Genomic DNA, 27744 nt, shown 5'->3' with positions numbered 1-27744 from the left:
TGCCCACAGCAGTGACTGTGTTGGGGCTGAAGCAAATCTTTATTCATCACTTCAGTGAGGCAAAATGTGTTCAATGTAAGGAGCAGGATGAGCATTTCTGTAATAGGTGGTTGCTGCTTTGTCAAAACCCTGCTTTTTGGGAGTGCACTGCAACTGGGAGCGTGGTTGTCAATGGGCTGTGTTGCATAACTGCTGCTTGCTGGAGCATTGCAGGAAAACAGACACTTGCATTTCACTTGTCAGTGACTGCAGAGTCAACTAGCTGGAATGTTTTGGGGTTTTTTTTAGTCGAGATATTTGTTGGATTCAATGATGCTGTGTTCTGCAGTGTTCTAATACTGAAAAAATGTGAACTTGACATGTTTAAATCTGGGTATTGCGTGTGAGCTCGGGGCAGTGCAGGCTGCTCGTGATGGGTCTGAGCTGGGGCTGCTCCTGCTGCAGGTTCCTGGCCAGGGCAGGAATCTGGGGGAATCAGGTTCCTGGCCAGGGCAGGAATCTGGGGGAATCAGGCATTTCTCACAGTTTCAGCTGGAAATAGGCCCTTAGTCTGGAAAGCACGGAGGGCGTGGGAGGAGCACTTCAGCTGGAAGTATTGCTTGCAGTGCTTTTAATGTTGGATTTTTATGTAATATTCTTTTCTCTCATGCAAATAAACTTGGAGTTGTAGGGAGGGGCAGCTGAGAAGAGGAAAACTTTCATTACAGACAGCTGACATGCAGAATAACATCTTTTTATATGCCACTCACCACGTGGTAGTTAAAAGTAACTCATAGTTCATTGGGTAAGGCTATTTCTGGTGCAATTCTTTTTTTGTGTAATAGTCTCATTCCAGCACATCTTGCTTTACCCTGAGATTTGATGGGTTTGTTAGTCCTGTGCTGAGTAACATGTACTGAAGAACAGAAATCTTGATGGATTTATGAAGTAAATATGGGTGAAGATGAAATAAATTCAGCCAACTGTTGCTTTCTGCATTAGATTATAACACTAATTGTAGCTGAAAATAGCATTAAGATTAAAGATACAGACTGAAGTGGTTCCAGACAGCCTTTCTCATGAAATATTTATGCATTTAGGGCTTTTAACTCATCAGATCACTTGTGAAGTTGTGGAGGTTACAGTATTGTGGCTTTGCCCTGTTTTGTGAATACACTGCATTGGAGTATTGATCACTAGAATGCAGTCAGAGCTTTTTCAGGAATCCTATTTGAAATGATCAAACAGATGTTGTAATGCTCCAGGGCACTTTCCTGGGTGGTGTGATTCTGAGAAAGTGGGTCTTGTCCTTTTCTCTGTCATTTCAGTACTTTGCAGCCTCTGTTAAAGGAACTGGTTGCCCAAATCCTTGTCATAAACACAAAATCCATTCAGCACCAGAGCAAACTTGGGCTGGGTGGCTTAGCAGGTGTCAGAAGAATGAAGTTGTGTCTGCAGTGCTGTAACTTTCCCTGTCCTTTCCATGCCAGCTTCACATCCACTGCATCTCTATGTGCAGAAGCTGAAATAGATTTAGGAACTTTTTAAAACTAGTGATGGTTGTACTGTGCTGAGGGCATGGGTTGGGCTGGTGCTGTATTTACAGACTTACTCCAGAAAAAACAGGTGTTTTTAACTTTGTTTTAGTTTTAACTTGGGTGGGAAGGTGTCCTGGCCACGGGGAAGGCACAGAAATTGTGGGAGATGACAATGAACACTGAAATGAGGTGTGCTGTGTTCTCAGGTCCTGCTCCCAGAGCAGCCCCCCTGTCCCCAGGCCGTGTGTTTGACAAATTTACACACTAACGTGGGAGAGATGATTTTTTTCCTTTTGCCCTGTGTCTTATCATTTCAAAGGCACATGTTAAAAACAAGCCATTTTGAGTTGCTGCTCACGGGGAGGATGTGTCCTCCCTTCCGTGTGAGCCCTGCCAGCCCCTCTCCTGCCAGCAGGGCTCCAGCTGCCCTGCCCTGGCCTTGCTGCTCTGTACAGCCTGCTCTATAATTGTCTATTTTGGTTGTAATCAAGCTTGACCTATAAATACTGAAATGGCTGGTATAAAACTGATTAAACTATCAGCGCTGTTTCCTTTAATGCCACCTTTTATTCACCATAAAGGAAATTCCAGGATGAATTGTCAAAGGAGTTTTGCCCTTTTAAGCAGGTTCAGGAGGATTAAAAACTTCAGAGAAGCCCTGGTGCAGAGGCCAGGCCTGGCAGGGGTTTGTTAGAGCCCCGCTGGCCTCGAAGTGCTCGCTCTGGCACTGAAGTGTTAATAACTCTTTGAATATTCTTTCAGTTAAAACCTTCACACAGAAGAAAGTTTCATTTTTGCTGTAGAAGAAAATTCAGTTTCCACCCCCACTCTGCCCCAAGGTTCCAGGAAGCAGCATTAAAGGGCTGAGCTAAACACTGCAGGATTAAGCACCACATTAAATAACTTAATTTCTTTGCGAAAAGTAATGAAACTGTTACTTTCCCCTCTATTTGAAGTTAATTCTGTGCACTTACTGCTATTCAGGTTCCTATCAAGCCTTGAAATCTGCCATGAAAAGCTTTCAGGAGGTGCAGTCCTACTTGGCAGTGCTAAAACACATCCGTTGTGGGCTGTGTTTAAGTCCTCATTACACGGATACTCATTGCTGTGGGGGGTTTATTTAAACTGATAAACAAATGTAGTATTAATAAGTGGCCATATGGTCAGTGGGGCTTTTCATTCTGAGGATGGTTGTTCAAAGAGGCGTTTAATGAGCGGCAGTTGCGTGGGAACGGGAGGGGTTTGGTCGTGGCTGCCACACACCAGGCAAGTGAAAATCTCTGTGCTGCACATGCAGAGCTGACCTTTAGAACGGGCTGCAGGCTCGGATCCAGGGTACAAACACACACACACGCAGATTGGTGCAGCTGTGCCAGGCAGATTTAAAGAATCTCAGTATTTTCTGGAATTTGTGAGTTAGCCCGGTCTCCTGAAGAGCTGGGATGTGCCCCGTGTTCAGAGGCTTGGTATTAGTGTTAGGATTTATCACTGGTGGGTATAAATCCTAGAGGCATGGCATGGTTTGGGTTGGAAGGACCTTCAAGCTGATCCAGTGTCACCCCCTGCCATGGGCACCTTCTCCTGTCCTGGGGTGCTCCAGCCTGGCCTTGGACCCTTCCAGCGATCCCAGGACTTCACAACCCTTTGAGTAAAGACTTTCTTCCCAATACCTAATCCTAACCTACCCAATGTCAGCTTGAAATACATGGGAAGAGCAGTTTAAACCTCTCCAATTTCATTGAGAAGTTTCACATAACCCTTAGTGACCTGCAAACTTCGTCTCTCCATTAAATTTTTTATGCTGGAGACCGAGTAAGCTCAAACTGGGCTTTATGACCAATGTCTGGTCACTAATACTGCAGAAATGAAATCATTAAAGTGCAAGGTGAAATTTCAGTGGCAATCTATCTACCTCATGTCACTTATTTACTCTTAATTATATAAACCAGGAAGAATAGTGGCGAACGTTGCCAAGCTACTATCAGCACAACAAGTTATTCCTACCAAGTAGAATGGAGTTGGTCTTTTGCTGCAATTGAGTCTCCTCGGGTCTGTCTAGAATTTAATCTGTTTTATAAAAGGTCAGGATATTTTTTCCACTAAAGCAAATGGAGAGGAATGAAAAACTTTATAGGGCTTAAAAATGCGTGGTAACCTGTGGATGTGATAGGCAGCAAATGGAGAAAGTGCCCTGAACGGCTGCTGCGTCTAATGGCGATGCCCTTTAATGTTTACACGTTTGGCTGATGAGGAAGGGGGAAAGGAAGTGGGTTTTTTCATTTTTTCTTCCAAAAAAAGCCGTGGAGAACTCCTGTGAATGGTCTCTGCTGAACTACTCCAGTAGGGCTAGAAGGGAAAAGGAGGAATGGCGAATGCGACCGTGGTGTGGCTTGGGAGGAGCTGTGAGCTCACAATCCCTCCTACCAAAGGTTTCAGATTTTTGTGATTGAGCAGTGTCGTGCCCTGGCTGTGCTCAGCTGTGTGTCCTGTCCTGGATGGGTGTGCTGAGCTGTGTGTGCTGGATGGGTGTGCTGAGCTGGATGGGTGTGCTGAGCTGTGTGTCCTGTCCTGGATGGGTGTGCTGAGCTGTGTGTCCTGTGCTGGATGGGTGTGCTGAGCTGTGTGTCCTGTGCTGGATGGGTGTGCTGAGCTGTGTGTGCTGGATGGGTGTGCTGAGCTGTGTGTCCTGTCCTGGATGGGTGTGCTGAGCTGTGTGTCCTGTCCTGGATGGGTGTGCTGAGCTGTGTGTCCAGCCCATGCCCAGCCCATGCCCGTGTCCTGCCCGCGTCCAGCCCATGCCCATGTCCAGCCTGTGCCCGTGTCCAGCCCATGCCCATGCCCAGCCTGTGCCCAGCCCATGCCCGTGTCCAGACCGTGCCCATGTCCAGCCCATGTCCTGCCCATGCCCAGCCCATGCCCTGCCCGTGTCCAGCCTGTCCGTGTCCTGCCCATGCCCAGCCCGTGTCCTGCCCTTGCCCAGCCCATGCCCAGTCCGTGTCCTGCCCAGCCCATGTCCAGCCCCTGCCCGTGTCCAGCCCTGTCCGTGTCCTGCCCAGCCCATGTCCAGCCCTGTCCTGCCCATGCCCAGCCCATGTCCAGCCCGTGTCCAGCCCCTGTCCGTGTCCTGCCCAGCCCATGTCCAGCCTGTGTCCAGCCCATGTCCAGCCCGTGTCCTGCCCAGCCCATGTCCAGCCCTGTCCTGCCCATGCCCAGCCCGTGTCCAGCCCCTGTCCGTGTCCTGCCCAGCCCATGTCCAGCCCTGTCCTGCCCATGCCCAGCCCGTGTCCAGCCCGTCCGTGTCCCACCCGCAGCTCAGGCTCAGTGTGAGTGCTCCCAGTGCCGCAGTCCGGCCGGAGGGGAGGCTGCCAGCTCCAGCCCTGACGTAGAGCTTTGTTCTAATTTGGGGATGCAGTGTGTGTTGCTCTTTGAGTTGTGCTGCTGGCTTCCTTTCCCCTGCCTTTGTCTGGCTGGCACATGTCCCTAGCAACTTGCTGCAAGTGCAGACCAATAGGACAAAACCTAAATTAGCCGTTTCAGCAAGGCAGGCTTTGCTGCCCGGAGCCCTGGTTCCTTGCCTGGAGAGCTTCTGTAGCAAAACAATTTCCAATGAATAATTAGGCAGGCACCTCCATAGAAGTTAACATTATGTTATTTGAAATTGCAGGTTCAGCGTGAAGCTGATTGCACAAAAGATTACAGGCTGAGGAGGATCAGTCCCAGAGTGTTTGTGCACAAAATGACTATTTCCAATGACAGAATTATTGCTGTTTTCTGAGAAGTCCATTTCTCTGCCTTGTTTGTGTGGGCTGCAGTTAATTTGCTGGAAGCTCCAGCTCAGCACAGCACGAGTCGGAAGGGCTCTGTTGCTGGAGGACTTTACTCTTTGCCCAGGCTCTTGTGGCCTTGGCCCTGGCTCAGGAACACAGAGTGGTGCAGAAAGTGGTGATGGGGATGTGGCTGGGCCAGGAGCTTTTGGGAAGGGATGCAAGATTGGAAGGCTGCTCCTGCCTGTTGTGATGGAACTGTTCAGATAACACCTCTGGCCAGTGTTGTTCTCCTGTGATCTCACACAGCTGGTTGCTTTTTTGGCTTGCCACCAGCTTTATTTTCCGTGTGTGCCTCTTGCCGTGTCTTTTGGGGGTTATTTGTTACCTGAAAAATGAAAGGAAAATATATTTAGGCTTGGATTACTGATGGTTTGGACAGGGGACAGCGTGTATGTTCCAGCATCAGGAATGCAATGGGGTCGTGACTCATCCTACAGCAGCCTTGTGCATAGCTAATTACACATTTGTTGCCTTGATTGGTATTTGATGTGATGCTGAAAGCAGTCAGTGGAAATGACAATGATTTTGGTGTTAAAATTACAAAACTGAGGCTGAGATTCCTGGCACAAATTATAAAATGTTATGTTCTTATGTAATGTAAATACCTAAAGCACACTTTGGTGTCAGATACCACAGTGACAATGAGGTGCAGAGTCTGTGAACGGAAGTTTGTCAAACTGTACTTTTGAAGTCAGACTGAACTGCTGCTTTCTGCTTAGTCTGGTCTTTTAGCCTTTTGTTTTTCTCTGTGCTCTCATTTTTCTGGTGTTGGTGGCCTCAGGAAAGGTGGAGGAGGTTTTCCCTGTACCCTAAAGCCAGGGAGTGTGACTGCCTTGGAGAAGGGGCTCGTTTTGTGAGCAAGTGAGTCCATGGCACAGTTTTTATTAATGAGGCAGACTCCTTGCTGCCTAGCAGGGTAATTAATGTATGGCAGTGTTTGCCTGATGCTGTTCAGGGCTGGTATCTGCTGATGGGCTGAGGGATTTCCAGCCAAACCCCTTTCATTTGGGATGCACGTCCCTGTAACCATTGTGTAATTGATGACAGCTTGGAGGAGCATTAGGGAAGTATTTCATGTGCTTTCGACTTCATTGAGTAATGGAATATCCCTGAACATGGTGTAGAACAAATGAGGGAGCAGGTGCTGAGTGGAGCTGTCCTGGGGCAGTGCAGGAATGGTGCCTGGGCTGCTCCAAGCCAAGGGGAGATCCTTGCCCTGGTGATTCCAGCCTGTGCTGCTGCATCATTCTCTCTGTTTGTTTGGATTCTCTGTTTTTGCTGTGGAGGGAATCTGTCAGTTTAAGTGTGGTTTTGATCACTGTAAATCTTCCCCTTGCAGAACTGCTGGGTTTGGGTTTGTTTTGCCAACAGGGCTCTGAGTAATGGAGGGATTTTGGTAGAGTGTTGAGCAATGTTTAGTTGACACTTTAAAAAAAGAAAATCCACCCCTTTCCATGGCCTAGTTTATAGTAACTGAAAAAAACTGGCACAGGGAGCATTTACAAGTTGAAAATTAAACTGGTTTGTTTATAGTAGCCACAATTCAGTATTTAACTGCCAGGATAAAAATAACCAGGACGTGTGGCTGCAGCATCCCAAGAATCTGCCTCTCATTTGGGAAATGGGAAGGGCACGGCCACAGGAGTGGCACAGCCAGCCTGGAGTGGAGGTGCTGGAGTTCAGAGACATCTGTGCCTCTCTCCAAATGTGCACAGTGCTGACACTGCTCTTCCTTGGAAATGTTCAGTATTCCTGGTTCTGCTGGTGAGAATCAGAGAAAGGGAGGTGTCAGTGATGAGCAGGCGAGGAGTTGCTCTCTTTTTTCCTTCCTTAAAGCCAGGTGAGTGCTCTCTGCTCCCTGCCTCTCTCCTCTCAGCCAGGACAGTTTCCTCTGTGCCAGTGCATCTTCTGGGGAAGAGCAGAGAGCAAAACCCCTCAGGCTGGCTGTGCACCTCGAGAGGCCCCCTGACATTGTCTCTAGGAACTGCTGCTGTGATTTCTGTGCTGCTCATTCTGTGCCTCACTTCTTTCAGTTCCTGTTCTCTCACCCTCATCTCAACTCAGGCTGTGCTTTTGGCTGTAAGTGCTGCTGAGCCATGGCACTGGCAGCACCTCCCCGAAAAATCAGGGAATGCTTTGGGTGGGAAGGGACCTCAAAGCCCATCCAGAGCCATCCCTGCCATGGCAGGGACACCTCCCACTGTCCCAGGCTGCTCCAGCCTGGCCTTGGGCACTGCCAGGGATCCAGGGACAGCCACAGCTGCTCTGGGCACCTGTGCCAGCCCTGCCCACCCTCCCAGGGAGAATTCCTTCCCAATATCCCATCCATCCCTGCCCTCTCTGCTCACTTTCTCTTATACTTGGAAAAATATTTGACAAGGATTTTGAGAGCTTCCATTATCTGTTTTGAAACAGACTGTGACTCCACGGTGACTCCAGAGCTGCTAAAAAGAAACATTTTCAAAAAACCAGCATAGTGGGTTTTCATTTAAACTTCCTATGATTCCAGAGGAACAATTGATTCTTTTTTTCATCCCTTCAAAAGAACAGATAAAGTGCTGAACCTGTAAAAGACAGGAGCCTATGACTGTCAGAGCAGCAGGGTGTAGCCAGTGCTGTGATTTCTGTCTGGGGTGTCAGTGTTAGTGCTGCTGCTGCTGCTCAGGGTTGCTGAGCAAAGGACTGGGACACTGGAAGTGTTAGAGCTTCTGGAGCTCTTGGGCAGGCAGCCAGCAGTTCCTGGGGCAGGGGATGGGGCTGCTGGGACTTGTTCTGCTCTCCAGGACTGTCACAGAATCCCAGAATGGTTTGGGTTGGAAGGGACCTTAAAGCTCATCTCGTTCCTGCACCCCTGCTGCAAACCTGATGGATTCCCTAAAATAATTGTGTAGGTGTTGCATTGGATTTTAGCATGGCTGTGCTGGCTGGGGGGCAGATAAGTGATGGTTTCCCCCTGTAACATCAGCAGGATGGGCTGCTCTAAATCTTTCTCCTGTGTTTATGGTAGTACTTTCTCTACTAAGTTTTGATCTTCTAAAATTAATTGTGAACTTTATGCAACCTCAAACATGGTTAGTTTGAGTGTGCCTTTCCTAAGTGAAGTCTTCCTTGGAGTATCTAGGGAGGAGAACTCCACAGGACCAGGATGGTTTGGCTTAAGCACTACACACATGCTTTGCAAATGCTGAATCTTGAAAAACGATTGACTCTTTTTTTAATTCTTCTTTTTTTCAGTTCCTTGTGGGGAGCCTGGAAGAACCTTCAGTAGAGCTGCTAACACTGATGAGAGATCTTTTATGCCAAGGTAAGAGTTTTTTAGTGTTCTCATCATATTTTAAATGCAATTTCTGTGAACACTGGAGTGGGTAGTTGATAAGTGAAGTCCTTGCACTCCCTCTCTTTCAGTGCTGTGTTTGCTTATTTTGGTTCATGCTTCTCTCTCCCCACTACCGAAATTAAAAACTTCTTGATGAGCTACTGAAACTTCTGTAACAGAAGCAGCTGGTTTTTGCATCAGGTTTCTGTCCTGAAGGGCCTCAGCCCTTGTCCCCACCACCTCCCCCAGCCTCTGCCCAGCTGCTGGGGAAATCCCCTGGGAGTTTTGCCTCTTCCTGCCCTGATTCAGCCCCTGGGCTGCAGGAGGGTGAGGGTGACTCCTGCAGAACAAAGGTGCAGGTGAGTGGGAGCCACATTCCAGCTCAGAGCCTCAGCTGTGTTTGCCTCCACCTATGGCCCTTCTCAGGGATCCTCTGCCTGCACTGCCTGTGGCTTTTGGCACAAATACCCTGCAGCTTTTCTCACCTCTCCACCTGGTCCCAGGGTACAGCCCTTCATTTTTCTGTCTGTGCAGCCTGGGGCTGCTGCTGTGGATGGATGAGTGTCCCTTCCAGCAGCAGCAGAGAAGAGATGCTGCTGTTAAAGGATGCAGAACACAGATGGATTCCCATGTATCAGGAGTTTGATGGTGTAGAAGCAGTTTTACTGTGGTTGTAGATGGAAGAACACTATGACTCATTGCCCTGTAGGTGATGCAGGTGCTTTGGAGAGTGCTGGAAAGGCCCAGGGAGCTGCAGCTCAGGGCAGTGCTGGGCTGAGATTGGTGCCCTGTGCCTGGCAAAAGGGAGCCAGGAGCAAGGAGACACACTCAGCTTTTGCTTTAGTTTTGCACCAAGCATTCACAACTAATGAGACCAGTTTCACAACATTTCCAGTGAATTTTTCTTACACTCTTAATGATCATACTCCTCTTGACTCTAAAGGAACACTTAACACCCATAATTTAATTCCATTTGGAAATGGAGCCGTTGCTTCACAGCATGTGACTCTGCCACAGAGAGCTCTGGATGGAAATGAATGCTGCTGTGTCTGACTGTATTTAGGTGGGCTTCAACAGTTGCCAAATGAAAAGTTGGCTGGGATGCAGCATAGTAATTTCTTGAGCACTCTATTCATGTTGTATAAACAGATAACATTAACATACTTGTGAAAGAGCTACAAGATAATTAAGGCATGTGGGGTTTGCAGTAATAAGGCTCGTGCCTTTCAGGATCTGGTTTCCTGTTGCACCTGAAAAAAAAAATCAGCAAATACTGTAGAGAAGAAATGAGAAGTTAGTCTTGTACTGCTCCCAGCTTAAAACTTTCCCACAAGTATTTTCTACTATAAATAAGAAGTTAAATAGTTCACAGCTAAATTTAACCCTTAACTTGATTGCTTTCTGGGTTTTCTTCAATGGAACTGACTGTGGGACTGTAGGAAAATGAAGACAGACTGGATCAATAAGTTGCATTTATGCTTTATAAAAAATGCATGACCTTTTAATTTCTAGTGATTATCAAGGGGAAAATAATTGTAAATTGGAATTCCCCTCTCCTTCCCATTCAAAATAATGATTTTTGAAAGAAAGGAAGTGAATGTTACTTCTCAGGGAAATGGTGAAGCAGAAGAGCTTCCAGTTCCCAGAATTTAGCCAGAACTGTTGTCAGTGTCCTAGAGTGCACAGACATTGCCTGCTCTGCTTTTGGGCAGTTTCTGGAAACCCCCTTTCAGTGTGACTCGGTTTCACAATTTGCAGTTAGGCAACTGAGCTCACATGGGCTTCAAGAGTTGAAGAAAAACCTCCTCCAGGTGCTTAAAATGATGGGCTGCACTGATTGCTTGAGCCTGTCTAGGGCTTGGCTGAGGGAAGGGCAGCCTGGCTGTGTGACTGCAGAGAGCCTCCCCACAGGCAAGTCCTTTATTTCTGTTAGTCTGGCTTAAAAATGAGTTTAAATTGTGCTAAACCAAACACAGAAATTTGTGTATTTCTCTCCAGCAGCACGTGGGATTGTCAGATTTTTGTTTTAAGCCAATGAAGCAGGCTGAGGCTGAGGCTGGGGGGGATGTTTGGGGAGGGTCCCAGCTCCTGTTGAGCAGCAGGTCCCAGTTCAGCTGGGACTGGTGTTGGGGAACAGCAGCACATTGGGCTCCTCTTGACTCTGTTTCACATCTTCCCCTTGGGTGTCCAAATGACAGAAGAGAACCTGTCCCCATTTAATGATGACATAACCTTGAGACACAGATTGTCAGGGAGTTGTCCACATTGCAAAGCTAAAAATACAATAAATCAAACCACCCCTGTTCTTCATGGGCTTGTTCATGCAGTCAAGGTGATGCATTTCTCTATCAGACTCCTAGAAAGGCATTTTTATTTTCAGGGCTGTAGCCAGTGAGCCCATAAATCCCGTGGCAGTTAGTTTGGAATGCTCAGAGCAGGGGAGCTGCCCAGGCTCCAGCGTGTGCAGCCTTACTTGGGAAGGAAGCGCCTGCCTGCGGAAGGGGGACTCGTGCTGAGCTCATTGTTTGGGACAGCCCAGCCTGGCTGCTCATGTAAACACCCAGGGAAGTGTTTATCACCAGCTTTGTCATTTGCCTTATTTGTCAGGGAATCTCGAGGAGAAGGAGAAGTTTTCTGGTGCTGCGTAGTGGCTGGAGGGAGTCGCGAGATTTCCATAAAAAGGCAGAGCAGAGCCCTGCTTGGCAGCCAACTGCTGGGCCTGACCTTTTCCAGAGAGAAAGCACTGACCTAAATCCTCCCTGCTGGGGGTGGAGGCGAGAAGGAAACCTCTTGACTTGCTTCTTTCTGATCTAATTTCCTTGTGCCATGCTCTGGTCTGTGCCAGAGGACAGGCAGTGACAGCTCGTGGTGCCCAGCACAGCTGGGACGGGCTCTGTGTTTATGCCATGGTCCCTCCTCTTCCTCTCTGAGCACTGCCAGCATCCAGCTCTGGCCATTTCCTGGAACCTGGGGCTGCTGGACTGGCCTTTTCACCCTGGCTGTTCAGGTGCAAAAATGAATCCCAGAGCTGTCAATAAAGGTGTTCTCATTTTTGGGAGGATTGGGTAAGGGGGAGTGCTGCTGCTTCCAGGACAGAGTCCCAGCACTTTGCTTCAGCTGCTGCTTCCAGGACAGAGTCCCAGCACTTTGCTTTAGCTGCTGCTTCCAGGACAGAGTCCCAGCACTTTGCTTTAGCTGCTGCTTCCAGGACAGAGTCCCAGCACTTTGCTTTAGCTGCTGCTTCCAGGACAGGGTCCCAGCTCTGTGTTTCAGCTGCTTCCAGGACAGAGTCCCAGCTCTGTGTTTCAGCTGCTGCTTCCAGGACAGGGTCCCAGCTCTGTGCTTTAGCTGCTGCTTCCAGGACAGAGTCCCAGCTCTGTGTTTAACTGCTGCTTCCAGGACAGAGTCCCAGCTCTGTGTTTAACTGCTGCTTCCAGGACAGAGTCCTAGCTCTGTGTTTCAGCAGCTTCCAGGACAGAGTCCCAGCACTTTGCTTTAGCTGCTGCTTCCAGGACAGAGTCCCAGCTCTGTGTTTAACTGCTGCTTCCAGGACAGAGTCCCAGCTCTGTGTTTCAGCAGCTTCCAGGACAGTCTCAGCTCTGTGCTTTAGCTGCTGCTTCCAGGACAGAGTCCCAGCTCTGTGTTTCAGCAGCTTCCAGGACAGGGTCCCAGCTCTGTGTTTAACTGCTGCTTCCAGGACAGAGTCCCAGCTCTGTGTTTAACTGCTGCTTCCAGGACAGGGTCCCAGCTCTGTGTTTAACTGCTGCTTCCAGGACAGGGTCCCAGCTCTGTGTTTAACTGCTGCTTCCAGGACAGGGTCCCAGCTCTGTGTTTCAGCTGCTGCTTCCAGGACAGGGTCCCAGCTCTGTGTTTCAGCTGCTGCTTCCAGGACAGGGTCCCAGCTCTGTGTTTCAGCTGCTTCCAGGACAGTCCCAGCTCTGTGTTTAACTGTGCCTTTCCTCCTGCCCTGCAGGTCGTCGCTCTCTGGACAGACCACACCATGCGTGAGTACAAGCTGGTTGTCCTTGGCTCAGGAGGTGTGGGCAAGTCTGCTCTGGTGAGTTTGGGGAAGCAGCTCTGACCATACCCAGCCCTCCAACCTGCCTGCCTCACTGCAGGCCCAGTTACTGATGCTTTGGGGAATTTGTGTGACTTCTAATACATGCCAGGACTTCCATGTAGCCACTGTGACACTGCTGAGTGGAGGGGTGTCATGGTCTAGGAGAGGTGATTAATTGCTGGTAGTTAGTGTGTCATGTCTGCTTCCTGCATGGGTGTCATATTGTGGCTGAACTTCTGTGTGAGTGTTAAACCCCAGCCAGCAGTGGCACAGCAAGAGAAGCCTGGCTGGAATCAGTCACAGACTTGGGGGTTCAGCCTTGCACACCTCCAAGGCTGAGTGTTTTCCATCCCCAGTGAGCCCCTGGGCTCAGAGCTGCAGCCCTGGGAATCCACCTGCAGCCTGAGCAGAGAGGGAGGAGCAGGCTGATGACACTTAGCTCTCCTTAAGTGCCTGTCTTGTTCCTGAGAAGAGGTTTACACAGCAGGGTTGATAGCAGAGCACTGGGAGAGACCCTTGTGTCACCCATTATCACTCACCAGTCAAGCAGCTCTCTCAAGAACAGAGGCAAAGAACTGGTCAAGTGTGAAGTTATCAACAACAAGGAACTGCAGTGCTCCTTGTCACAGACATGATAATGGCTCAGCAGCCTTTCCTGTCCTGCCTCCTTGTGTGTTCTGCTGCTACAGCCAGGTCATAATCCTGGTAAATCACCTGCACAGTCCTGGTGAGCAGGAGGAGAGGTTATTCAGCTGTGTATCAAATTTAATGCATTCTCTCAGCAATCCCATCCTAGTCAGTACAAGATGTTTACAAGGTGTCATTTTTTTTACCACCTCTGTTCTTCCACAACAATTTGAGCAATCTGTATTGCTTTTTCCACCAGCACTTCCCTGATTATCTTAGTTTTCTTATGTAGCACTGAAAGACTCACTAGGTGAAATGGGACACTTAGTAGTATGCTGTAAATAAAAATTACTCAGCATCTGACATAGTTGAATTTCCTTCTTTGTGATGTGAAGTCTGAGTCAGTACCCTCACTGACCTTTTTAACAGCTGAAATGCAAATATTCAAATAGTCTGGTGAACAAAAGTTAAATCTTTTTGACAGCCTTGGTGTTAAATCAGCATATTTGTAATTCACATGCAGCATGGATCCATGATGTTTACAGGAGCACACAGTGAGTGCCAATTACAGCTAGAAGTGGATAATATTTAGCTTTCAAAGAGTCTGTGCACTTATTTACTAGCATTAGCAAGGAGAGATTACAAGGTGGGATTTGAAATAACATGGGGGTCACTTTAAATTTCATTCTGTGACTGTACAAACTGACCTGTGCAACAAAGAGCCTGGTGTTCATTCCCAGCCTGCTGTTCATTCCCAGCCTGCTGTTCATTCCCAGCTCTGTTTGCCCTGCTGCAGATGACAACATGGGCTTGTTTCACTGCACATCCTCCTCGTTGTTTTAACTCTTCTCTGCCAGCCCAGTGCTGCTGCTAACAGTGGTGGAGCAGCAGAAAACCTTCACAGTTAGAAAGCCACAGTTGTTTAGCAACTTTTGTTTCCTGTGGAGCAGTTTTATCCCATTTCTGAGGCTAAAACTCTTCTGGGAGTGACACAATTTACAGGGGGGTCAAGTGCTGCAGAGTCTTAGAACTGGAAACTGAAGTTGAGCTGCACAACCCCAAGAGAGGGAAACTTCTAAAAGTCTTGGAACTACAAATAACCCAAAACCACCCCCAGATTTGTAGCTTCTCCCTTTCTTTTCACTTGTAATAAATGAAAATAAAGTCCATCAGAGATTGAGAGTTACCTGTCAGCAGGGTTTTGTCAGATCCTCCCACCCAGAGGGGACAGATGTGGCAGTGCTGGTGTGTGTCCTGGCACAGAGGGGACAGATGTGGCAGTGCAGATGTGTGACCTGGCACAGAGGGGACAGATGTGGCACTGCTGATGTGTGTCCTGGCACAGAGGGGACAGATGTGGCAGTGCAGATGTGTGACCTGGCACAGGGGGACAGATGTGGCACTGCTGATGTGTGTCCTGGCACAGAGGGGACAGATGTGGCACTGCTGATGTGTGTCCTGGCACAGAGGGGACAGATGTGGCAGTGCAGATGTGTGACCTGGCACAGGGGGACAGATGTGGCACTGCTGATGTGTGTCCTGGCACAGAGGGGACAGATGTGGCAGTGCAGATGTGTGTCCTGGCACAGAGGGGACAGATGTGGCAGTGCAGATGTGTGACCTGGCACAGAGGGGACAGATGTGGCACTGCTGATGTGTGACCTGGCACAGGGGGACAGATGTGGCAGTGCAGATGTGTGACCTGGCACAGAGGGGACAGATGTGGCAGTGCAGATGTGTGACCTGGCACAGAGGGGACAGATGTGGCAGTGCAGATGTGTAACCTGGCACAGAGGGGACAGATGTGGCAGTGCTGGTGTGTGACCTGGCACAGAGGGGACAGATGTGGCAGTGCAGATGTGTGTCCTGGAACAGGGGGACAGATGTGGCAGTGCTGATGTGTGACCTGGCATAGAGGGGACAGATGTGGCACTGCTGATGTGTGACCTGGCACAGGGGGACAGATGTGGCACTGCTGATGTGTGACCTGGCATAGAGCTGCCTTCTCTGGGCCTCTTTGGGAGCAGCTGTGCTCACCTGACTGTGCTGAAATTCAGCAATATTCCTAAAGCACAGCCTGGGAATTCCACTTCTGGCACTCAGGCAGGCTGGGACACCTGTTCAGTGTGACAAGGAAATACTGAATAAGCAGAGACCTCGTTCATTAGAGTGTAAAATGCATTTCTTTAGTGATACAGAACCACTTTGAAATGAGGTAGTTGTGGCTGCTCAGACTTACCTCACAAACTTGCGAAATTTGTGTATAAAACTTGTGAAAGGTTCAGTTGGAAGAAGATATTTGGTGTGTTTGGTGATTTTCAGGAGACCAAATTGAGTGCTGGGATGTGAGCTCTCAGTTCCACAAACAAACACCACCTTGTTTTACAAGGATCACCCAAATCTTCAGGCACTGCTGAGCTGTTTTACTGCAAATTATTGGGGGTGAAAAGGGAAAAGGAGCTTTGCCTCCCAGAGGAGCAGGAGAGCTCTGGCCTGGCAGAAGCCAGGGCACAGAGCTGGGTGTCAGGATGGTCCCAGTGGGTGGGAGGTGCTGAGATGTGCTGTGGGTATGTGAGGGAGCCTTTCCCCTTCCCCAGCTCAGGGAGGGGCTGGAGGCTCTCCAGGCTGCCCTCCCTGCCCTGCAGTGGCAGCTCTGGGCTCATTTGGACTGAAATGTGGATTTTCCACGGTGTACAGGTTGCCAGTGCTTCTGCTGAAATCTCAAGTCTTCCATATTTGGTGATTTTTTATCCTTCTAAAGTCACAGGCAGTGGAGTAAAGGCATTTTTGAGGGTATCATCTTTTCTGAGACAAGCAAGCAAACAGTTGATGTGCAAAAAACTTGAGAACATGCTTAAATAAGGTGATTTTAACAGAAAAAAAAAATTCAAAATGTTATGTAGTTTTCTCTAGTCTTCACTATTGATTTTTAACAGCAGAGCAATTTTACTGTTGTTACTTTTTCCTAAAGTGCTTCTTGGTGAATGTTTCTGGTTGTGTTCAGCTCACTGAGGTTTTTTCTCCTTTCCTTCCTCCCCAGACTGTACAGTTCGTTCAGGGAATTTTTGTTGAAAAATATGACCCAACAATAGAAGATTCATACAGAAAGGTAAAAGAGCATAGTTTTTATTTCTCCCAAGTGTCACAGAGAATGTGCAGGGCTGGGATTGAGCAGAAGTCCTTGCAGGATCCCTGAGCTGTTACATAATCCCAGGCACAGAGCTGCTTTCTTCCCTGGCTGCATGTCAAGTGACCCATTGTTTCACGGATTAGCAGAAATGTCACCAGCATTAAAGGCACCAAAACATGCACTGAAAACTTGTGACATTTGTGCCTGTGATAATTAAATTAAATTGTGGCATGAGTTCTGCTGTTAAATTTATTTGACTTTCCTGGAATTACCCTCTTTAGATCCAAGACGTTTCTCAGTGAGTGGAAGATTTGCAAAGTCTCACTGTGAGGATCCTGAAATATTTTGCATTTTCTTCTCTTCCTTATTCCCTTCTCCCCCCAGCAAAGAAAAAAAATAAAGTTTTGAGGTGCTTTGATTTGTAAGAGTGGATTAAATTGAGATATTTACAATCTCACTTAAGTTGAGATGTTTACAGTGAGCTGCTCATTTAAGCCTTGCTAATGAAGGGAGTCCTGGAGCACGTGAGCTGACCCAAATGCCTGGCTTGGGGTGGAATTAATCCTCCAGCAGCAGTGCTGCTCTGCTCAGAGCCCCTGGTGCTGCAGTCAGACTGAGCTGGGCTTCCCCTGCCTGTCCCACTGCAGACCATGAACTCAGTCTGAGCTGTTTGTTCCCCCTCTCCCCATAACTGACTCTGAGCTGTTTGTTCCCCCTCTCCCCATAATTCAGTCTGAGCTGTTTGTTCCCTCTCTCCCCATAACTGACTCTGAGCTGTTTGTTCCCTCTCTCCCCATAACTGACTCTGAGCTGTTTGTTCCCTCTCTCCCCATAACTGGCTCTGAGCTGTTTGTTCCCTCTCTCCCCATAACTGGCTCTGAGCTGTTCCCTCTCTCCCCAGCAAGTGGAAGTAGACTGTCAGCAGTGTATGCTGGAGATCCTCGACACAGCAGGGACAGTAAGTGGCATTTCTTTATCTAATTGCTGTGGAGTTGCTTTGTCAGGAATGCTGATGCTGTCCAACAAAAGCAATAAACCAGCTGCAGTAATTCACATGGAAGGATTTTGTTCAATAACCCAAACCCATGTGGTGAGTGCCAGTGGCCCAGTGAGCTCTGTCCCAGTGGCCACAGAGGTTGGTGCCTCCTGTGCCTCCCCCCACATCAACATTCTGCTCTGGGAGGATTTTAAACATGAACTTTGCAAGTGGCCAGAATGCAAGGACACAGGCTGCAGCCATGCCAGGCACAGGGGCTGCTCCCAGCAGGTCCCATCAGCTGTGTGGGGAGCTCCTCACAAACCCTGCAGAGCCAGGGAGCCTCCCTGGCACCTCCCTGGCACTGCCCCTGCCAGGGGGGCTCTGCCTGTCCCTCAGGGCTGGGCTGGCTCCCTTGCTGTGCCAGTGTCACCTGCAGCTGGCACAGCCCTGTCCCCCAGCACACAAACCTCTGGGGCTGGCAGCACATCCCAGGCAGCTGCTGCTCCCTGGAAGTTGTTTTTATTGGGAAAGTGCTGGGAGTTCTCAGCAGCAGGAGCAGGAATTGTTGCTGTGTGGGTCTGGTGGAAGTCCTGTCCCTGCTGGGGCAGAGGCAGCTCCAGCCTGCCCTGGCATTTCAGTGTCTGCAGAGATGGTTTTATTGTTACTCTTCATTTTCCCTCGTTTTTTAAAGAAGCCCTTTATTAAGGGAGAAAAAATAACAAAGGGAAAGAGAGTGTTAATGCTATTATTCAATTTCCATGCTTCAGTGGGTTTCTGGGAGGGGTGAATATGGAAATCCACGCTGTGTGGCACTTGTGTTCTTGTCTCCAGTACAACAAAAGTATTCCTTTGGAGCTGTTCATCAGCTGCATTCACCAGCTAATGAGTTGAAAATCTCTCTGCTTGCAGGAGCAGTTCACAGCCATGAGGGATCTGTACATGAAGAATGGGCAGGGGTTTGCACTAGTTTATTCTATAACAGCACAGTCCACGTTCAACGACCTCCAGGACCTGCGGGAACAGATCCTACGGGTTAAGGACACTGAAGATGTGAGTGGAAAATTTGGGTTTATTTCTGGGAATGGTGAAGGAGTGTTTGCTCTCAAATGCCTGCATGCTTACACACAAAGATTCTTTCAAGGAATATCCTTGGGTATTTGAGTTTCCAGTGTTGTTGTTTGAGGCACAGCACCTGCTAAGAGGCATCACACAACCAGATTTTCCCATGTCCTGGAAAATGTTCCCATTTTCCATTGTGGAAGCCACAGTCTTTTGAAATGCTGGGAGTTGATTGAAAACATCACTTAACTTTTCCTCCTTTAACTGCTTTCCAGGATTTGCACTTTCTTCTTTCTCTGTGCTTTAGCTGTGCTTTATTTCCTTCCAAGTTAAGGAAGAGCAGCAGTCAGGATGTTCCTGGTGGCTCTGCAGGTGTCCTGCACTGCAGACTGACAGGGGTTACTCCAGATGTGTGGGGGGGAAGTGGAACTCCCAAGCTTTTCCCAGGGCTCAGCCTGGAATTCTCTGCAGCCCTGGAGCAGCTCCTCAGCTCTGGGTCACTCAGCAAAATCTGTCACCAAGGAGCTCACACAGTAATGAATGAATTAAACCATGAAGGGCCTGGTGGAGTCTTGGGTTGTTGTTTTGGTTGTTTTAAACCCTTTAACATAAGGAGAGATGAGCTGTGGGGAGTTTGGTTTGACAGAAGATGGGACAGGCTGCAATGGCCCTGGGCCCCTCCTTGCTTTAACAGGCTGAGCTCCTAGTTATGCAAAACTGCTTTTCCTTGAGGCAGGATTAGTGGGGTAAATCCTGTGCTGGGAGCATTTGTGCCCTGAGCTGGGCAGGTTCATCCCTCAGCACACACTGCTGCTTCCCTTTGCACTTCAGGATGGGATTGCACTGTTCAAATGCATTTATTTGCTTTGTGTGGTACTGCTGAATCCAAGCTTGAGAACCTTTTGAAGGTCTAAGCCACATTTTGCTGTTAGGAAATGTCTCCTTTCTGTCTTCATATCAGAATATGTCTAAAGTCCCAATACATAAATTACATTCTATCTATCTGGAAGAATTTAAATTCCAATCTTCTACACCTAACAGTAAATGATCAAAGGTAGTTGCTCACCAAACTCCACTTTTGGATAAACCATTAAAACCTTTTGAAATAACCTTACACAGTTAGTTTCATGTCTTTCAAACCTCTACTGCTTACTCATCTCAGGATCCCTTTTTGCCCTGTTCTTTCACATCTTCATACACTTTAGATTTTTGCTGAACATATTAAAAACATTTTCAAGTTTCAGTATGAGAAAATTTCTCTTTAACTACCTAGAAAATCGTAAAGAACAGGATATAACAATGTCTAGGCTGACAGAGTTGTAAATATCCTGTAGATCTGATTTCAAATGAGCTTTTTTTGCATTTGCTTCATCTGTACTGTGATTTCAGGTTCCTGATATAATAATAAAAGGAAAACTTATGTCTCAAAAATAAAAATATGATCATTTTCTAATGGGTATGGGCTGGGAGTTTAAAAGACAAAAATTAATCTTGAGTGTAGTTGTGTCAGGAAGAGACCACAGATCCTAACACTGCAGTAGATTACAAACACACAGTGTGTTGTGAATTCCCCAGTGAAGCAGGCAGTGATTTCTTTTCCAGCTGGAAAGGACTCGATTTCTGCTGAAAGAATGAAATGTTTGAGGAAATGCAGCGGGTGCACACCCTTAGCAGCAGCTCTGAGGGTTTTTTCTGCTTTTCAGTGTGAGGGAAACAGGAAATGGTGCTGGGCTGTGGCACTGTGCTGCTCTGGGTGCAGAGCCCCCAGGGCCAGGGGTGCCCAGCCTCACCTGTCCCCGTGCAGGTGGCACTGGGGTGGGGCTGGGCCTTGCTGGGAGAGGTTTTTGGGTGCTCTTTGTTGCCTTGGTACAGAATCCCAGAGAGGTTTGGGTTGGAAGGGTCCTCACAGCTCATCCTGGGCAGGGACCCTCTCAGGGCTGGGACTCCTCCTTTTGTACCTGTTTGGGACATCCTGGAGGGTCCCAGCTGTGCCAGCCACTGCAGGGGGCAGGTGCCACTTCAGAATTGTCTGCTGGCCTGGACTGGTTTGCATTTTCCAGGCCTGCATTTCCCATATTGCATTTCCCACACTGCATTTCCTGCACTGCATTTCCCACACTGCATTTTCCACACTGCATTTCCCACACTGCATTTTCCATATTGCATTTCCCACACTGCTTTTCCCACACTGCATATTCCATATTGCATTTCCCACATCCTGCACTTCCCACACTGCATTTCCCCCACTGCATTTCCCCTCCTCAGTTTGCTCAGATGAGCAGCACAGAGCTCTCTGCACATGACCCTGCTGATGGATCTCTCCTCCTGCCTGCTCCCCTGCAGGTTCCCATGATTCTGGTTGGCAATAAATGTGACCTGGAGGAAGAACGAGTGGTGGGCAAGGAGCAGGGGCAGAACTTAGCACGACAGTGGTGTAACTGTGCCTTTCTAGAATCGTCTGCAAAGTCAAAAATCAACGTAAATGAGGTAAGTGCCACCTGCTGTGTGTCTGCCCAGCATGAATGTGACATTAAACCAGCGTGTGTGTGTGACCTGGGGGCATTCAGCATGATCCTGGGCTCAGCCTGGGAAAGGTGTTCAGGTACTTTCTGTGTATTTGGGTGTATAAAGTGTATTTAGATATTTTCTGTGTATTTAGGTATATAAAGTGTATAAAGTGTATTTAGGTATTTTCTGTGTATTTAGGTATTTAGGTATATAAAGTGTATTTAGGTATTTTCTGTGTATTAGGTATATAAAGTTTATTTAGGTATTTTCTGTGTATTTAGGTATATAAAGTGTATTTAGGTATTTTCTGTGTATTTAGGTATATAAAGTGTATTTAGGTACTTTCTGTGTATTTAGGTATATAAAGTGTATAAAGTGTATTTAGGTATTTTCTGTCTGCTTGAAGGGGTTTTGCTCCCTTTTCTCTGCAGGGGCAGGCTCATTCCCAGGTAGGTGTTTCTGTGGCCTCTCCCAGGGCCATGGAGGGCAGAGGGTCCTGGGCTCCCACTTGGCTCAGATCAGCTTCATCTGGAGAATATTCTGTCAGGATAACTGCTGCCATTGCAAATGTGGGTGTGCCCCTTGTACCCTTCTCTTGCGTGGTGCTGGCTGCTGGTTCTGAAGCATTTGCATTTCTGGCTGCAGATGCCTCCTCAGAGCCCTTTGTTAGCCTCAGCTGGCTAAAACCATGCCCAAACCTGATCTGAGTTAAACCCAAGGTTAACTGAGCCCCTTTGCTCTGGGCTCCTGCTGCTGCTGTGCTGAGGGAGCTCTGCTCCACATCAGGGTTTTATCCTGTGCTGGGAATTATCTGCCTGTGCCAGAGGCCAAGTTTGCAGGCACAGAAGCTGAGGCGCAGCAGGGCTGGGCTGCTGCCAGCAGATAAGTGGGAGTGCTCAGGGCTGGGAGAGAAGCAGGAGCAGCAGGATGCTGGCCTGGGCCAGGCTGGCCTGGCAGCCAGCAGGATGGGCTGTGGAAAGGGAAGGGAGCTGCAGCCCCTGAGCTGGGATCAGCTCCTGCAGGGATTTGTGTGTGTCTGAGCTGGGCTAAGGCTGGGGCTGCTGCTGCAGCAAGGAGCAGCTCAGATCCCAGGGAGGGGCACATCCTGGGCTCTGGGGTGCAGCAGAGGGACCCCAGCCCATGGCAGGGGGTTCAGTGGGGGCACAGCCTGGGGGGACCCTCATCCCCCATCCCCCATCCCTCATCCCTCACCTGCAGTCTGCTCTCCCTGTCCCAGCTCTGCAGCCTCAGAGGGGTCACATCAGACACAGGAATGTGCTGATCTGGGAGATGAGTTTCTGGTTTCCTTGTGATCTTCATGTTCTGGTTTCCTGCCAGTTGATGTTTCCTAGTTGTGGAAAGTACAAAAGCTGAGGAAGCCAAAGAGAGAAACTGGGAATGAAGCAGCTCAGTGCACTGGGAGTGTGTCCTGCTGCCTCCTGGGCTGGGGAAGCCTTTGCATTCTTTGGGGTTCGTTCTTCTTTCTCACTACTTGTGGAGTTTCTAAATTTAGGTAAAGAGTGGTAAATTCCTGCATGCATTTGCTGACACTGAATCAAACCTTTCAGATAATAAGCTTTTAATCCAGAGTGAATCTGGTGACCCCTGAGGTGCTCCTGCAGCACACTGACTGGTTTTAGGGATGTGCCATTCCTGAAACCTTGTTGCAGATGTCTGTACTCACAGTCAGTACCAGCACCTAAATTATCTAATTTATGAGAAAGGAAAATCTTAAATTTGAGTTGTTACAGTGTGTTATAAACTGTTTCTTTGTCTTCTGAATTTCTTTGGAATCAACAAGAATTTGTGAGCTGTCAGCCACTCCAGGAAGGGGAAAAAATAAACAAGGACAAGGGTGGAGCCCTCTGAAGGTTGAAATATTTCTCCTCAATGCTGTGACCCAGCTCCAAGCATTTTTGCAAAGCTCATTTTGCTATAAATGGGTTGAGTCTTGCTGGGAAAACAGCTCCCAGCACCAGGGCTCACAAAAGCTGTGCAGCTGGAAGGGCCCTGCAGTGTTCCTGGTGGAAATGCCAGAGTTCAGGGCAGGGACAGCCAGGGGACAGGGACAGGGGCTGCTCTGGTCACACACCCCAGCACTGACAAGGTGGTCCTTGAGGACGTCATGTCTGTCTTAAAACCCCCTTTGTTAATCCCAGTTTTCTCCCACTTTTCCAAAGCAAGGAAATTGTTGCCATTTCACTGCCCTGCTCTTCTGAAGGCCTTGCTGCTGATGAACTGAGTTTCCAGCTCCCTTGTGTTCTGCACACTGAGGGGAGCTTTGGGTTTCTTCTTCCATAAGCAGCTGCTTGAGAAACATTTCATAAATTCAAGCAGTTTAATTGGATTTACACAACTGCAGCCACCAGGAAAGAGTTGTCAGCTCCCCAGCCTGCCTCAGTTTTGACAGCTTGTGTTGTATCACTTGGATTTTTCAGCTTGTGTTTTTCATTTGCAGATCTTTTATGACCTGGTCAGACAGATAAATAGAAAAACACCAGTGGAAAAGAAGAAGCCTAAAAAGAAATCATGTCTGCTGCTTTAGATTCCCATCATGCAGCAGCTCTGAGCCAGGTAAGAGGTGCCTGAGTCCTACCTGGGCCAGGTGAGCAGAGCACAGCAGCTCCTGTCACAGCCCCCTCCCTCTGCTGCTCTTCTGCAGTGTGACTGGGCAGGAATTTCCTTTTGGCTCCTCTGGGTTCTCCCTCTGGCCTGGGACACTGAGCTCTGAGCCACCAGGGCTCACTTTTCCTTCCCTTTCATCTGTTCAGTGTTGTTGTTACTGCTGCCCCTGCTGTCCCTGTGCTGGGAGTGCTGGGGACAATTGCAGATGGCTTGGGGTGGGACATGGGTTTCAGTGGCACAGAAATAAAAATCTGCCCACCAGAAAAAACAAATAAACAAGAAAACCAAACCAAAACACACACAAAAAAACCCAAAAACAAACCCAATCAAAAAAGCACGCCAAGGCTGGACACAGCTATAAATAATCTTCCTGTGTATCTTGGCAGGGAACTCTGTGTGCTCACAGCTGTTCTGTCCTGCTCCTGGAAGGAAGCAGCAGCTCTGCAGCTCCAGGTTTGGGACAGAAATGTCCCCATTTGGGGCAGAGAAGGGCACTGGGTGATGGCCCAGCTCTGCCCCTGCCTTTGTCACCCCAGAGGGTCCTGAGCAGAGCTCTGTGCTGTGGGGAGCAGCAGAGCAGCTCAGGGACAAGCTGGCAGCCTCAGAAACCTTCAGGGCTGAATTCCTGGGGACAGGGGACCCTGGCAGGCCTGAAGTCCCTGCTGCCATGGCCTGAGGCAGCCCAGGTGTGCTCAGGAGGATCAGGGCAGCTACAGAGCAGGGGCTGTTCAGGGGCTGCCCTGGTGGGTGAGGCTCATGCAGGGCTGTGGACAAACAGTGCCTTTAGGAAATGAAACTGCAGAGCCTTGAGTGGCTTTTCCTATTGCTCAGGTGATGCTGCTGCTCAGCCAGGGTGGATTGTGGCTTCCCCAGCCCAGCAGGAGGAGATCTCTGCCCTGTCCCTCCCTCTGGAGGAGCTCTGGGAGCTGCTGCATCCCTGCAACCACAGAATCCTGGCATGCTTTGGGTTGGCAGGGTTGGAGCTCATCTCCTTCCAGCCTCCAGCACCTCCCCAGATCCCCCCTGAGTCAGTGCCACAGTGGGATGTGGCTGTCTCTGTCTCACCCAAAATGCAGATCCCAGAAGATGAAATCCCCCTGCCCTGGGCTGATCCCAGAGCCCCTGGGCACTGCTGCTATCAGGCAGTGGCAGGAGGGTGGCAGTTTTCTGGCACTGCTGTGACCCTGATAAAACACTTTGGGGAGTCCCACTTTGTGCAACCTCCTGTTCCTGTGCCTGGAACCAGCCCTGGCTTCAGGGAAAGCAGCTCTGTGGGCACAGGGCTTGGAGCTCACTGCTCTCTCCAGCAGAGAGGGGAATTCCTCCAGCACCTTCACCTGTGCTTTGTTTCACTCCAGATTGCAGGAATGAAGAACTGTTGCCTCAATGGAAAGTGCCAGCATTCCCAACTTCAAACCTTATGGAAATGAGAAACATATCAGAAGAAGCTTCTCCTGTTTTTTATATACAGAAGAATTTAGATCTAAAAATGGTTTGCACACAGTCCCTGGAAAATGCAGTTGCTCTGTGTATATCTCTTGGAAATTTAAGCCAATATTCCTCCTCCTTTGCAATAGCAATTAACAGATGTGAAAATAAATATAATTGACTCTAGCATATGATTATCCCAAGGAGCATGGATGCATTTCAAATGTTAGAGATTGCTACTATAATTAAAATTCATATTGACCATTTTATCATAATTTCTCCCCATCAAGCACTAAAAATGTTCCATTGTTATATTTTATATCTATAACTATAGATATATATTATCCAGAATTTCCCTTTGAACTCACTGCAACAAATAACTTTTTGAGTCATTGACTTCATTTTATATTTAAAAGTTATGGAATATCATTATTTTCATTCTGCCATTGTATTCTAATTAAAAATGTTTGTGCATAATGCTTTGGAAAAATGGGTCTTTTATAGGAAAAAAACTGGGATAACTGATTTCTATGGCTTTAAAAGCAAAAATATATAATATACTAAACCAACTCTAATATTGCTTCTTGTGTTTTACTGTCACAGATTAAATTACAGCTTTTATGAATGATTAAATTTTAGTACATTTTCATTTTTGTTTCTGTGTTTTTGTTACCATTTCCAGCCCTCTCCCACCCTGGTGGCTCAGGGGCTCTGTTGAGGTGCCCCCACCCCCTTCTGCTCCCCCTGTATTTAAAGTTCTTCTCCCAAAGGACAGAACTCTTGTATTTTCTCTTGGCTTTTTAAAATCTGAATTTCTGCAGTTGTTTCCTCTGCCAGTGACTGATGTGCACATTCCAAGTCTGACTTGGAGGATGATCCTCAGTTTCAAACCCAGGTTTGGCTGGTGGTCCCTGATCAGCTGAAGGGTTTTTTGTTTCATTTTGGGTTTGTTCCTGGTATTTTTTTTTTAATACCTGTTGGTTTTATAAAGTTCCAAGGAGCAGGATCTGAGGAGATGTGGGGCTGCCTCCCTTCTGAGGAGGTGAGAACAGAAATGTTCCCAGGGGAGATCTCAGCACAGGCCTTGTCCTGTTCAGGTGGGGATGGAGTGTGACACCTTCTGCAGGCACTGCAGAGTTTACTGGAAACCGGGGGAGCAGATTTTGTAAAGAAGTTTTCCTAAAACTCTGTTCCTGCAGCTGTTGAATTTCAGAGATCCCAGTTTGTAAATGCAGCCCAGACAGGACTGGATGCAAACATCTGGATCTGACAACATCTGCCTGCTGCAGGACAAGTGCTGTCAGTGACTGGCTCTTGTCTGAAGCCACCTCTGCATCTGTTCTGGAGCAGCAGAAGCACGGGGCTGGCAGGTTGGTTATCTCCATGGAATGTAAAAATACTTCAGTGATAAAGTTATTTCAGTGAATGGTGGATGGCTCTTGTGCAAAGTGGGGTGCAGAGTGGGGTGAGGAGGATGGGGATGAGGATGAAGATGATGAGGATGAGGATGAGGATGAGGAGGGTGGAGCGGGCGGGAGCGCTCCCTTGCCGTGCTCGCCGCTAGATGGGGGTGCGGGAGAGGCGCAGCGCTCCAGTGACAGCGCTCGAATTCCGGAGATTTCCCGGGCCCCACCCCTCTCCTCTCCCCTCTGCCCTCCCACAAGGCGCTCCTCTTCTAGCTGGATTTTAAAAAAAAAAAAAAAAAAAAAAAAAAAAAAAAAAAAAAGAAAGTAGTTCTTTAATGGATTTTAGCACAATAGCCGCTGTCCTGCCCCGAGCCGGGTTCTGTGTCACACGGAAATGTCCTGCAGCACTCCGTGGTTGATTCGCTCTGGGTTCTTACTGCAGAATGTCCTAAAGAAAGGGGAAGAGAAAAACCTCCCAGAAGTCCCAGGCTGCTTTTGAAGCCAGCCGAGCACAGGAACATTTTGCTGTGAGCAAAGGAGCACATTAAAAACTCCCTGGAGCCGCCCAGCTCCTGGTGAGCTGTGCACAAATTCCAGCAGAGTCCCTGTGCTGCTCTCACATTCCCAGCCTGTGTTTATCTGTCTGTTTTCAGTGTTTTCTAAAGGCTATTTTAAATCGTGTTTTCCCCTCCAGTGTGGGTTGGATCAGCTGATCCCACACGTTCTGGCACTGGGAGGTTTTAATTGCAGGTTGTGGTGTTGGCCCAAACAAGTGACAGGGAGACCTTCCCAGGTTCTGAGCTGCATTCTGCATTGCATCCTGCAGCCACCACAGAAACTTGAAAATTCATCTTAAATTCACCATTCACCTTTGCAAAATCACCAGAACTAATAAATATTTTCTTTATTTTGCCAGGACCAGGCACTGAGGAATGAAATTGGGTTTTCCAGAGGCCCAGGTGCCACTTGGTGAATAACCAGAATGTGCTGGCTGTCCAGGCTGGGACTGAGCATCCTTCCACCCCCTGGCTGGGGCTGAGCATCCTTCCATCCCCTGGCTGGGGCTGAGCATCCTTCCCATCCCCTGGCTGGGGCTGAGCATCCTTCCCATCCCCTGGCTGGGGCTGAACAGCCTTTCCCACCCCCTGGCTGGGGCTGAGCATCCTTCCCATTCCCTGGCTGGTGCTGAACAGCCTTTCCCACCCCCTGGCTGGGGCTGGGATCTGGCTCTGGTTTCCCTGCAGCAGCTGGTCATTGCTCTG

At 48.5% G+C, this 27744-nt stretch overlaps 1 protein-coding gene across 1 annotated transcript in view; it reads left to right on the top strand.

Moving 5' to 3' along the window:
- Positions 1-25725, top strand: part of RAP1A (RAP1A, member of RAS oncogene family) — a 31498-nt gene extending 5773 nt beyond the window's left edge. Inside the window, exons 2-9 of the mRNA XM_056511318.1 lie at positions 8579-8648; positions 12634-12717; positions 16388-16456; positions 17379-17435; positions 18366-18506; positions 20859-21002; positions 23482-23597; positions 25007-25725. Of these exons, the coding sequence (XP_056367293.1) occupies positions 12661-12717; positions 16388-16456; positions 17379-17435; positions 18366-18506; positions 20859-21002; positions 23482-23568 (555 nt within the window). The 5' untranslated portion in view covers positions 8579-8648; positions 12634-12660 and the 3' untranslated portion in view covers positions 23569-23597; positions 25007-25725. The remainder of the gene's footprint in view (positions 1-8578; positions 8649-12633; positions 12718-16387; positions 16457-17378; positions 17436-18365; positions 18507-20858; positions 21003-23481; positions 23598-25006) is intronic.
- Positions 25726-27744: the final 2019 nt, after the last annotated feature.

This window comes from Oenanthe melanoleuca, chromosome 26 (genome assembly GCF_029582105.1).
Source record: "Oenanthe melanoleuca isolate GR-GAL-2019-014 chromosome 26, OMel1.0, whole genome shotgun sequence".
Classification (NCBI taxonomy): domain Eukaryota; kingdom Metazoa; phylum Chordata; class Aves; order Passeriformes; family Muscicapidae; genus Oenanthe; species Oenanthe melanoleuca.
The sequence above is the reverse complement of the archived record's forward strand: the minus strand, read 5'-3'. Positions and strand labels throughout refer to the sequence as shown.